The 14,121-nt window shown below is 36.1% G+C and overlaps 1 protein-coding gene across 13 annotated transcripts in view; it reads left to right on the top strand.

Moving 5' to 3' along the window:
• Window positions 1-14,121, top strand: part of Lpp (LIM domain containing preferred translocation partner in lipoma) — a 644,616-nt gene that overhangs the window by 385,134 nt on the left and 245,361 nt on the right. For all 13 annotated transcript variants that reach the window (XM_078043842.1, XM_078043841.1, XM_078043843.1 and 10 more), the window contains one exon: window positions 10,124-10,804. In XM_078043842.1, the coding sequence (XP_077899968.1) occupies window positions 10,124-10,804 (681 nt within the window). The remainder of the gene's footprint in view (window positions 1-10,123; window positions 10,805-14,121) is intronic.

Here is a 14,121-nt window from a genome sequence, read left to right on the forward strand (position 1 = left end):
AGCATGTGATGTTTTAAGCTCAGTGGCACCCATGAAAATTGTGTGTTTTTATTTTGAGAGTAATGTTTGAGACTCATCACCAGTTTCCAATCACCATTTATGATTGGATTTCTATCTTTAATGTGAAAAATATGAAAAAAAAAGAAGAGGAGGAGGATGATGAAAACAATTTTTTTTTTCTTAAATGTATCGCCCAGTGCAAAATTTTAACCTTTTAACAATACTTTTAAACCACTTTTAATTTTTGGCTGTTTCTTCCTTTTTTTTCTATGTATGTAGCCATGGAAATTAGAATACTCTAATTATTATTTTTTTTTGGTATTTGGTTTGTAAAATAATGTAAATGTTTCTTAACTTTATTTTCAATATGTATTAATTTATATATTTATAAGAAATATGTGTGATGTAGGATATATAATTATGCATTTATATATATTTATATTGTACATAAAAAATGTATACATATGACATGTTATTTATTTCTCCCTTTGATTTCAAAAGGAATATGTGGTTATGGTAAGAAGTTTGGGAAATGGGGAAGTATACAGAATACCCCCAAAATACCCCACTTAAAAAAAAACACTGTGACCAGTCCAGGAATAAATCCTTCTAGCTACATATGTATGCATATGTTGTGTGAGAGACAGATGGTGCATTTGTTGATGAACAGACATGAAACAGTTTCCTAACCTGATTTTAATACATGAAATGGTTGACATGTTATTTATTGTTGTTTATTTTTATTTTCCAGGGATAAAATATGCAAAACCTAGAATTTCCCATTGCAATTGCTCTTAATATACAGTTCAGTATTGTTGAGTACATTTGCACTGTTGTGCATTGATCACCAGGATCCATGTCCACAGATGTATCTTCCCAAATAGAAATGCCACCCCATTACATTACTCCCTGTTCTTCCTCTTCAGTCCTGGCAGCTGCATTCTTCTTTCTGTCTTTACCACTTTGACAACTCTAGGTACCTTATGTAATTGCATTCATGCAATTTTGTACCTTTGTTACTAGGTCATTTCATTTTGCATGTCTTCTAGATCCCTCCTTGTTATAACTGGGTCAGAATTCACTTCTTTTTTGATGCTGAATAGTATTTTGTTGCATGTATGCCTGGCTCCCATTTTATTTATCCACTTATTCATCAGTGAATGCTGTAGCTTCTTCCTTTGGGCTATTACAAATAATGTGAACATGTGAACATGACTGTGCAAATATGTATGTCCTTGCTTTCAGTTCCTTAGCAGTATGCCCAGACATGGAATTTCTGGTATTTGTGGTAAGGAAAGGAGTTATTGATGTTTTAAAATATCTTCACAGAATGGTTTTTAATGGCTCCATAGCTTTTCATCATATGATTGTACCAGAATAATTTATTTAAATAACCCTCATTTACTGTAATATGTAAATTCCTCATAATCTTTCACTTCTACAGATTACAATGAAAGATCCTTGAAACTAAACATTTATGCCATCTGTGGTCAATTCCTTAGTTTAAATTCTTAGAAATGAGATTATTAGTTTAAAAGTATAGAATCTCTTAGTCTTCTGAATACATATCACTAAATCAACCTATGGACAGATTTACCATAAATATTTTAAAGAAAGAAAGAATAAATTAGTTTCTAAATTTTATGAAATTCTCCTTTGAAATCCACTCCTATCACTCAAAGCCCACTGCTCCAAGTAAGATTCCCTCTTCTGCTTTAACAACAGAACCAAAATCTGGTTCTGAACTCTTGCTTTTGATGGGAATCATTTTCTTCTCCTTTTCAGATTTCCAGATTTTAGTCTCTTGAGTGGGTGTGTCTATAATAATCTATTTTAAAAGCTTAACCTATGCTGTCATGAAGTTAGATTTGAAAAGGGTGCAGACTGTACTCTATATCTAATATGTTGTTTTCCAACTCATGGGGTCATCTATGGAATAGATAGCATGAATGGTCAAAGTGGGTAAGGAAAGGAGTTGTAGTACTGAACTCAAAGCATTGGAGATGATTATCAAGGATGTTCAAGAAAGCAAAATTAAGTCATTTTCCTGTTCAGTGCTAGAAAGAAATTATGAATTAAATAGCCAATGAGGTTTTGCATTATAACTGAAACAGGTAATCTGTGCTTGCATTTGTCTTTATTGTACAGATTCAGAAATTTTATTTTTATTATCTGTTGTAAGGCATCTAGTTTGGTTTATATCTTCAGTATTATGAATTATGCTGCTTAACTGTTGATGTGGCTGCTGATTTGGTGGTTCTATTTATAGTTTTTTTGAGGAATCTCCATACCTCTCTCCAAATTGCTTGTACCAATTTATAGTTTCATCAACAATGTGTGAGTGTACCTTTTTCTCCACATTCTCACCAACACTTATTATTTGTATTCTTGATGACTGCCTTCAGGAGTGAAGTGTAATAGAAAAGGAGGGAACACCACCCAATTCATTCTATGAAGCTAGTATCACTCTGTGGATAAAACCAGACAAAGATCAATCAAGAAAAAAACTTCAAGCCAGTATCCTTGCTGAATATAGGTGCAGATATTCTTAATAAAATATTGGCAAACTGCATACAAAAACATTTTTAAAAGATAGTGCAGCATGATCGAATGGATTTCATCCAGGGAAGCAAGCTTGGTTCAACATATGGAAACTGATAAATGTAATTAACCACATATATAGAATTAAGGACAAGAATCACATGATTATATCAATAGATACCCAAAAAGCATTTGGCCAAGTATAGCACCCATTTAAAACACTAGAAAAACTAGAGATAGATGGAACTTAACCTCAATATTGTAAAGGCCATATAGGACAAATCCAAGGCCATCATCATAATGAACAGAGAAAAACTGAAAGCATTTCCTCTAAAGACAGGAAGGAGCAAGGCAAGGCTGTGTACTCTCACCACTCCTACTCAGCATAGTCCTTGAAACTCTAGACAGAGTAGTCAGGCAAGAGAAGGAAATTAAAGGAATACAAATAGGAAAAGAAGAGGTCATATTACCCCCGTTTGCCAATGACATGATTCTATATTTAGAAGACCCCAAAACTCCAACTGGAGCTGATAAACAAATTTAGTCAAGTAGCAGGATACAAGATCAAAATACCTAAGTCTGTTGAGTTCCTATACTCTTTGGGTCTCTGGAATTCTAGTGTGCAGCAGTTCTTTATTACACTGATTAGCCTCACTGGTGACTGATATAGCATTTACTTTATGTAAACACTTTGTGTTGAATGTATTTTATTCTCACAACTACTTTTTAGATAGCAAATATTATTGTCCCTATTTTCCAGAGGAAGATGGTGAAGCCCAGAGAGATGAATTGTCTATGGTTGCAAATCCAGGATTCAAGCCCAGGTAGTCTGGCCCCGTGTCAGGGTTTTACAAATATTTGTCAGTATTTGTAACTTAGAGAAGAAGTGGTAAAGTGCATCTCCTGCCTTACATTTGACCTGCAGAAATGCTTTGGCTTTCTAGTGTTCTCACAAAACAAAAATATTCAGCAAAACCTTGAAGTCAGAATAGGAATATTGGATCCGTGTTCCATGAATAGCATTCAGCTGACACACTACAGCAGCTGCCATTGGGCAGAGTATGAGCTCCTCAGGTTTCACAGTCAATGTCACTCCATTGTTTCTCAGATATTGACACTGAGTATTATTTGCTGTGTGTAGCCCCATTTATTTGGTTGGTCTTTTTTCTAGCAAGTAAATGTTTTTTTTTCTATATCCATATCTTGATCAATAGGAAAATTATATAGACTGAAAAGGCCTTTTATGCTTTTATACATTTGCTCTGACTCTTTTATTATCTGAGAGAGGTAGAATGATCTTTAAAACCATGACATGGGGCCAGACTACTTGGGTTTGAATCCTGAATTTGCAACCTGCTAGTTGGTAACCATAGGCAATTCATCTCTCTTGGCTTCACCATCTTTCTCTGGAAAATAGGGGCAATAATATTTCCTGTCTCAGAGTAGTTGTGAGGATAAAATACATTCAACACAAAGTGTTTACATAAAGAAAATGCTATATAAATGTTTGTTGCTATTAATATATACTTTTATAATTAACCAATATAGGTGTCTTACTTTGTTTCCTGCTATAGCAATAACCAAAATGAATAACTCCAATTCATATATTCATCAAGTTTCTTCAAATAACCTGAAATGATTATTATGAAAAAATAATTGAAACTGAAGTACTTTTAACCTTCTAACAAGTCAACCAAGTGTACTTCTCATTCACTGGATGTATTGCTGTAGGTAGCTTTGATTGTATTATATAACCAGTTGAACCTTCATTCTGTGTTTTTTCCCTTTAATATTTACATTATGATTTAACATCTTCCAGGTGTCATTATATATCTGGAATCAATATATGATGTAGGAGTTTTGAGCTTTTGTGTATTCTCACCTGCTGTTACTTTAGAAAATTTCCTAAGTTGAAATCATTTTTGCTCATCTTATGGAATTTTTCATAAAATATTAAATAATAATTTTCTAAATGCATTAACTTTGATTTCCTTTGTCATCTCTTTGCTCTAGTAACTAGTTCAGTACCTGAACAGGGCTGACTTTCAATAAATTTTTACTTAATAAATAGTTTGGATTGTGTTTCTGGAGTTTGAGGTACTTTGATTACTTGTTTGTTAATTCAATTACTTACTTGTTTGTTATTTCAGTCACTACCTGTGGCTTAAAAAAAAGTATTTTAAAATGCATTAGTTTCTTTGCTATCTTACTAAGTGTATTTAAAATATGTCCCCATAGCTCTTGCCTGAGGGGACTTGACTAATCATCAAGGAGAACTTTTCAGTTGACCATTAAAATGAAAATAAACATCTCAAATGCTTCTTGGAAAGAGAATAGTATTAATAAATTCCAGAAATAAAATCATTAAACTATTTAGAGAAAGGAGGAAACTAATGACATTACTGTAATTAAGCTTGCATCAAATTTATCAGTTTCTTAATTATCAAGTCAATAAGGGAAATTAGATAGTTCAAATTTTGTATGGTTGGTTATAATCTGTCAAGAGGAATTCATTTCTTCTTGGAAGACTATCTTTCATTCATTCATCAAACATTTCTGAAATGCCTACTGTGTGCTATGATATTTCAAAGCCATTGGGAAAGCATCTTGAATAAAAGAGACCAGTTCCTAGTTGTCTCTGAGAAGTGAGAGAGTATGGCAAACTGAATTGGAATGAAGATCCTATTTAGATAACTTGACATTCTCAAGGAGAGGCAGCAGAGGTAGATTTGAGTCTATCATGCTACCCAAAGGTTGAAGACTTTTAAATGGGAAAATAATGTGATTAGATGTACATTCCAGAGATATCACTCTGGCTATAGAAGGAAGGTTTCATTGATGGGAAACAAGAGGAAACACTCAGAGACCAGTTTGGACGCTATTGGAAAATTTCCCATGAAAAATTGTGTTATCTTGGAGTTGGTATCATCCGAGTTGCAGTAGTGGGAAAGGTGAAATATGGACATATTTAAGAGTTATGATTTAGTGCTAGAATGGGAAGGTCAGGAGAGGCACAGGAATGACTTCCTTTGTTATCATTTGAGTAGCAACTGGGTGGATAAGAGCATCAGACAAAAGCAGAATTCAGGGAAGATGATCATAATTTAATTTCTGAAGTCTGAAAAGCATATGAGACATCCAACGAGACACATGGAATAGACAATTAAATATTTCTGCCTATGATTCACAATACAGATGAAGTCTAGAGATAGAAAATTGAGAACTTCATAATATAGCAAGTGCTTCAAAATGTGAACTTGATCCATGAGAAGGGGTCCTGAGTCAGATGAAAAGGATTGTTAGTCACAGGATACAGGATGACATGTTGACTGTTGTCATTAGCAGCAATTTCACAGAAAAACTAGAAAATTGTCTTGTCATTATATCCAATTCAATTTGATATAGATATATAGCTTTCTGGTGATTTAGGTTGGTCCAGAGATAGTGCTGGAAAAAAAAAAATCTCAGGGTCACTTAGTGAACATTTCATTTCCAGTGGTTCTGGACTGGAGAGGAAAGTACCTACTAATCACAGGGAGTTTGGAAACGAATGGGGACTTTTTATTATCATGATGATTAAAGAGGCATTATCCACATTGAATTATTAGGGGACAAAACACATTTTTACCAAACCCAAGATGAAAATAGGGCCCCTTGAGAGATACCAGAAGCCTCTTGTGCCACATATCTTCCTGTGGCTGGCTGATTATAACCTTTCTACCTGCCTGCCAAGGAAGGCCCCTAGTCCTCTCTTGAGTGCTCTCCTCTTCAGAATTCTGTTCTTTGGTTGAATAACTGCTCTTTCCCTTGTATTCTTGAACCTAGAGGAGATGACGGCTCTCACTCTGTCATCCATTGATAAGTGCCCTGTCCCTCCTGGCTATTCTACACCTAAATAAGCATGAATAAGTAAACTACTTGAGAAGACATAGTTTGAGTGCATCATTTTTGGGGTGGGGGGTCCTGAGTCTTAACAGCTATTTTTTCCACAAATCATGTGTCTCATCTGCAGTTTCCTGGTGATCTTGTAATTCTACATTTAGTTGTCTGTTAAGTTCTAGGCTACTGAATAGTTTTCGTCCTTTTAATTTTTTTATATTATCCTTTTATGGTGCAAATTTGTCATTTACTTATAATTCAAGCAGCCTGGATAATGCTAGCTTGGTGGATTATTCTCTCCCTTCTGCCTGAAGGTGGTCTCAATAGAACCCAATAGAAATGTATGCAGTTTTCCCTTAGTAAGCAGTTTATTCTGTGTGCGTGTGTATTTATATATATAAATAATATGTGTGTATGTGTATACACGCACACACACACACACACACACACACACACACATGCATATGCTAAAGACATTCCTAAAGAAGTACTAGATAAGAATCTGACCTTCTATAACAAAGGGCATGAAAAAATCAATTTGAACCTAGAAAAAAAAATTAAGGCAGATTTTTCTATTCAACCACATAAGATATAAAATTTTTTTAGAGATAAAATTGAATGAAAGAGGGAAAACTTTGCTTTCTTTGATGACTCAAGATCATCAAAAACCCAGAGTTCATATTTCCCAGCTGGAAATATGGAGACAGTGACTGAGTAACTGCACTGAGACAGACATCCTAACTGCTGCAGCTCTAAAGTCTGCCCCACAATGGATATTCAGAGCCACAGTTTGGAAAGTAAAGCCAGTCGTGTTTGCAAGTACACATAAAAGAATTAATGTAGACCTTACTCCTCAGAAGCAACTCTTTGGACACATTTCTCTCTTTTCTGTTGAACGCAGCACACGCATGCATACAAACATACACACACACACACACACACACACACATACACAAACTCCATTCCTAAAGGCTTTGAGTGAAGGCATCAGACCACTGTTTCAGGAGCCATTGCCTGCTTCTAGGAATATCTGCTTACTAAAGTTCTTTGGGGGGATGAGAAGATTTTCCTTAACTCTGCTATAAATTCTTGTGTCTATTCTGGCATGTTTTTGAATATTTTACAGATCATAACTATGTGTTTAAAAATTGTGTATTTTGATATATATATATATAAATACCTATATTTATACATATTTTTCCCCTTGAGGTTTTACATATATTTTACCTCATTGGATGTGGAAGGGGTGAAGACCAGGAATTGTTTATTTATATTCCTTAAAGTCAAGGAAACTTAGCAACACTTATGGGTCCACATATTCAGTTAATTGAATTGAAGATTCACATAGTGAACCTTTTTTACTTGGATTATTTGGTGTTTCCAAGCATATATTTTTGACATTTAATTTTTATTTTTGTAAGAATTCTTGAATTTCTATCACGATTTAACATTTTCATTTTGAAAATCAAGCACATTTAAATATTATGCTCATCTATAAATACACATGTATGTATTTTTTTGAGACGCAGAACTTTTTAATATGGCATTTTTTTTCTATTAGTCATTTTTCAAGCATCTTCAATATGTCGAACTCTGTGAGGTTAGGGGAGGTGGCTAGTATCCCTGGATGAATAGTAGATGTCTCCCTATCCCAGAGGACTTGATGATGTGGTAGAGGAGCTGACGCATAGTGACTGTTGAATGTGTGTCTGAATGAGGGTCGGTGTGGCCAGGACACAGGAACAGGCCAGATGCACCTCTTGTGGCTCATCTTTCTCCTGGTGCAGGCATTCAGATTTACTTTTGCTCAAGTCAGGATAATAGCATTCATTCTTGTTTTGCTACTTGAACAAAATTTGAACTGTATGATGTATCATTGTTGACCAGAGGCAAAAATCAAACATCAGACCTCTAGACCTAATTCATCTTTCTTGACTAAAATTTCTTGACTAAAACTCCTCTTTCAATCTCTCCCTAACACACAGCAACTACCATCTACCCCTTGATTCTATGGGTTTGACTGTCTTTGATACTTCATATAGTGGAATCATACATGATTTGTCTGTGAATGAGGCATTTTTCTTATTCTAATGCTCTCAAAGTAAATCTATGTTCTTGCATATTGTAGAGTTTCCATCTTTTTAAAGGCTGAATAGTATGCCATTGTATATTATGACACATTTTATCTATTTAACTATTGATGGCCATTATGACTAGTGCTTCTGTGAACAAGGAGTGCTGATATCTCTTAGAGATCTTGATTTCAACTGTATTGAGTACATATTTCTAAGGGAAATTTCTATTTTAATTTTCCGAGGAACCTCCAAACTATTTTCTATTAGTGGCTGCATAACTTTGCATTCCCACCAGTAGTGTGCAAGAGTTCCAACTTCCTGTCCAATATTACTGTTGTTTTATTTTTATTAATAGGTATCCTGACTGCTATGGGGAGATATTTCATTGGTTCCTTTTAGTTATGCATGATAGTAGAACCCATTTAGATATAATTATAAAAGCATGGATATATCTTGTTCTAATTCAGTCTCCATTACCTTTCCCTCCCTTCCCCTCTTCCCACACCCCCTACTCCCTTTCCTCTACTGATCTTTCTGCCATTTAACCATAGTTGTGTTTTCTAACTAATGTCTTGTGAATGAACTCATGATGAATGTAGTTTAACTATTAACCTCTTATTGGATATGTGATTTGCATTATTCTCTACCATTTTGTAGTTTGCCTTTTCTCTCTGTTGATTGTTTCCTTTGCTGTGTCAGATATCTGTTTTAGTTTATATAGTCCTATTGGTTTATTTCTGTTTCCATTGTCTGGGCTGCCATGTTTATTGACGTCATATCCATGAAATTGTTGCCACAACCAATGACGCTTTACACCTCTGTGTTTTCCTTTAGATCTTTTTAGTTTCAGGTCTTAAGTCTTTTGCATCGTTAAGCCTTTAATCCATTTCTAGTTGATGGTGTAAGGGTCCACTTTCATTTCTTTGCTCATGGATATCCAGTTTCCTCGATTCCTGTTTAAGAGATTGCACTTTCCCCAGTGTGTATTCCTGGTCTGTCTGTCTTTGAATCAGTATCACAATGTTTAGATTCCTGTAGTTTTGTGCTATATTTGAATTGTAGTTCATCCAGCCTCATTCTTGATTCTCAATATTGATTTGGCAATTCATGATCTTTTATGGCTCCATTTGAATTTTAGATTTTTTTTCTATTTCTATAAAAATGTTATTGGGATTTTGATAGTGATTATAATGAATCTATATATAATTGTAGTTAGTAAGGACATTTTTGGCACATTAAGTCTCTCAGTTTATGAACACATAATTTCAACAATGTTTTATAGTTTATAGTATATACATATGTAATTTACCATATTAAGTTTATTCCTGGGTGTTTTCTTAATTTTTATGCTATTATAAATGGACTTATCTCCTTGATTTCCTTTTCTAATTGTTTACCGGTAGTGCAGAGAATCACAACTGATCTTTGCATTAATCTCTTTGAGGGTAGGACCATGCCTTATTTGTATTACATATCTTAAATTATAAATAACAATAAGTTATTAATATTTATTAATTTATAGATATTTATTCTGTTTCATTGGTGATAATCTTTGCCATTTTTTCTTCTCTCTCTCTCTGTCTCCCCCCCCCCACTCCCTCCCTCCCTCCCTCTCTCTCTTTCTTTAGGGCTCTACTAGTACAACAGCCTCTCCTCCAGTCTCTACTCCTGTCACAGGACACAAGAGAATGGTCATCCCAAACCAACCTCCTCTTACAGCAACCAAAAAGTCTGCAACGAAGCCACAGCCTGCACCCCAGGCTGGCCCCATCCCTGTGACTCCAATTGGAACACTCAAACCCCAGCCTCAGCCAGTCCCAGCCTCCTACACCACGGCATCGACGCCTTCAAGGCCTACCTTCAATGTGCAAGTGAAGTCAGCCCAGCCTAGCCCTCATTACATGGGTGGCCTTTCATCTGGACAGATTTATGGCCCAGGGTCCCATGGCTATAACACTCAGCCAGTCCCTGCCTCTGGGCAGTGTCCACCTCCTTCAAGCCGGGGAGGCACAGATTATGCATACGTTCCACCTCCAGGACCTCAACCCGAGCCTGGGTATGGCTATGCCCCCAACCAAGGACGCTATTATGAACCCTATTATGGAGGAGGGTCTGCCTATGGGGGCAGAAATGACTCCGATCCTGCCTATGGTCTGCAAGGTCACCCAAATACCTGGAAGCGAGAACAAGGGTACACTCCTCCTGTGATGGGGAACCAGAACCCTGCTGGGATGTATCCAGTCCCTGGTTCCAAGAAGACCTATATCACAGATCCTGTGTCAGTCCCCTCACCACCACTGCAGCCAAAGGTAAGAAATTCATGAACACAGTGATGGGGAAAAGGTGGGCCTCACTTAGTACACCTTTACCAGAAGGCAAAGCTGATGGCCAAAGTGCACAGGCTACTCTGTTGTTTCATTAGCAAATATAATCCCAGGGATGAGAGTGAAGTAGGAAGGAGAGAGATTTTATTTGCAAATATGTCATCAGTGGGGCTACTGTATAGTAGCAGGTAAAACTAATTGCTCCTTCTTAAAGGATATCATCTCCCAAAAAGCCACATCAACCATAGTATCTCAGGAAAATCTGTTTTTGCAAAGAGAAAAAATTATCTTCCTGTACATCAAAACATGCCTCTTTGGAGCAGGAATTTCCTCATACAAGTTTTATTTGCTTATATATTAAATAAGCATGCATCATCTTACACTTTAGCAGATAGAGAACATTCCCAGATCTGTAAGTGGGAAGTGTGCAGGGTAGACTTTAGGTGAGCTGCTATTGGGCTGTGCCCATGTGTTGGCTCCACAGTGGCTGCAGGAATAGAACAAGTGGCCAAGGACTCGGGAGATGGCTGAGGCCAAAAGGATTTCAGCAAGGCAGACATCTCAGAGTTTACTCAGAGAAGCTGCAGCACAGCAGGACTGGTCTGTTGCCCCTTGTTTATTCACATGACTGATCCTCCAAGAAAAATCTCACTTTTCACCCTTTAACCCACGAATGCTTAAAAATCCTTTATGAATACTAGTTATCTTCTGCTCCTTGACCTTTTTAGTCAGTGCATTCAATTTCTTCCTCTTTCTACATAAGGCATAATACTCAACATCCCACTGACAACAACTGGGATTTTCTATTAGTACTAAACCAACACCATATTTTTTACTCCCACCATGACAGAGGAACCAATGAGAATTACTGGAAATGGTGAGGCGAAGAAACTGAGCTGGCTTCCAGCCATTATGTTGGAACAGAGCCCTCCTTTCCTTTCAGTTAGAACTGTGAGGTATCAGGAATTTGAAAACCTTCCATTAGCCTACAGCTGAATCTTAACTGAGGGGATGTATTGGATGGAAGGTTGGACTATGTATCTATAGTTCATTCCTTTCTATAATTTTGACAAGATTGTCAATTTCCAGACAGATCCATTCTCATACTCAACCTCATAACAAAAATTTCCTTCAGGGTGTCTACTAAACCATTCTTCTCACATGTAAGTTTCTGCTCTATTAATATGTTCTAAGTGAATATCAGGTTCCTTACAGAACTAGAGACCTTCCTAGATGGGGCCTGTGAAGGGCTTGGAGGAATCTGTCAACATCATGCATAACCATTATACAAAGTGGGACAGCCATGATCATTGTCCAGTATCAAGATTCCAAGTTAAAATGTTACATGATTTTAAAGCATTGTCTCTTTATGATGATAAATGTTACTAAATGCGTTTTGCATTTGTTTTTTAAAGCAGGCTTATCTAAAATAGGCAATCTGTACAACTTGCGTTTGTTAACATGACAGTAGCTTTACATTAGTCCCCCCTGCCCCAGAAAGAAACAAGTTTAGATAAGTTAAGATTATTGAACTTTACCTTGCTTTTTTTTTTTTTTTTGCAACTGCAATAAGTCAAGATTACAATAAAATAAAATAGTAAGTTGTAACAGTGGATAGCAACATTTAAGTTCTAATAGGTAAGCAATTTTGCCTTGGCCAAGACAACCTGACTCAAATGATGATAATCAAAAGGAAAAGAGACAGTCTCTGAGGATGCTGTTATCCCACTTGGGGACCCTTACATTGGAGATAATAAAAGCTTCCCATCTACTTGGAGGGAATCCTTTAATGAGAAATACTGAGCCAATCTTCAAGTGCTCTGTTTACCAGTTACCACATTGAATCCTCAGGCCAGTCCCTGTTCAACATTCAGAAACAACAGAGGAAAAAGAATCAGAGTTCATTGTAAAGCCTCAATATAAGAGCTTGAGTCCAGCCACATCCTTAACATTGGATCTGTTTCATCATCCCGCTTTGGGTGATGGAATGAATTTTTATTAACTACTCACCAGAAATCATGCAACTTCATTTTGTTTGCTATGTGAGTAAAGTAGTTATTCCAGATGATCTATTACACTATTACAGATTTTGGGAATCGGCGGATTTCATATCACTTGTTAAATTTTTTAAATATTTGTTTTTCAACAGGGTCGTGTTTTCACATCATATTCAATTGAGCATTTTAAAAATGAGAATCAGATTATGTACTTTTCGCTGTGATTATTAAGGGGAGTGGCTAGAGGTTGACATTTAGCCATCTGTCTGTGCTTTGGGAAAGGGAGAAAGGTACTGATACAGCTACAAGAAATATATTCTGTGTGTGTTGTGGGTGCCTGGGCTGATGGAGGAGTGGGCTTTTTCACAGTTGGTTTTGAGGAGAACATTTCTTTGTTCAACTGCACCTGGACACAGTTGACCTTATTTTCTACACATTGACTCTATTTGGCTTAATGATGTAACTACTTGTGTGAGAAATGAGCTCCTAATTCTTATCCTAGTTCTTCCTTGATATTCCACTTTCAATTTGAGGAAAACTTTTAGACCTCTTTATTTGCTTTCAACCTCAGTAAAGTGGAATGTCATCTTCACTAATTAATTAATAATTGCAAAAGGGCTTGGAAATTTCCGAGGGCTAAATAATTGCCAAGTTAGGGCTATTAGCTTTTCCACTGGTTTTTATTTATTTCTAATTTTTTTTTTTTTTTGGTCACTGATGGAAAAGTTACCTTTATATCTGGAAACAGTGATACTTTATAAAATTGCAAATTTCTGGGGAAGTTGACATTAAACCCACTGAAGAAAAATTAAAAATGATATATTGGAGATAAGCTGCTTTACTGTTCTTACATTGTAGTGCATACAAAAGAAGAGAAAGAAGAAGGGAATGGGAGAGAGAAGAAGGAAGAAAGATAAAATCAGAACCTACAAGGCTTAGGGGACCAGGATTATATCTGTGTTCCCATAATGTGCTGAGCAGTGAATTTGCATGGTGCAGTAGGCCATAATGTGTTTCCTGTACCATCTGAACTGAGTTCCTTGAAAAATGTTGTTATAAGCAAGTCTTTATAAGGGAAAAATGTTGCCTTCTGGCTGGAAATCCTCTTAAAGATACAGTGGAATCTTTTCTCTCTGCTGAGTTAGAAAAGCTAATATATTAACTCTATGCTTCTGTATTATTCACCGGATTTTTGTCCCATGCATTATTTTCACATCTCTGTGAGGTAAGTTATGTAGTTTCTTCAATATTCAGAGAAGGTGGCCTAGGTTAAAAGTGCCAGAGCCAGAACCTATTGACCAGTCA

The sequence above is a fragment of the Ictidomys tridecemlineatus genome, chromosome 3 (genome assembly GCF_052094955.1).
Source record: "Ictidomys tridecemlineatus isolate mIctTri1 chromosome 3, mIctTri1.hap1, whole genome shotgun sequence".
NCBI classification, from domain to species: Eukaryota; Metazoa; Chordata; class Mammalia; order Rodentia; family Sciuridae; genus Ictidomys; species Ictidomys tridecemlineatus.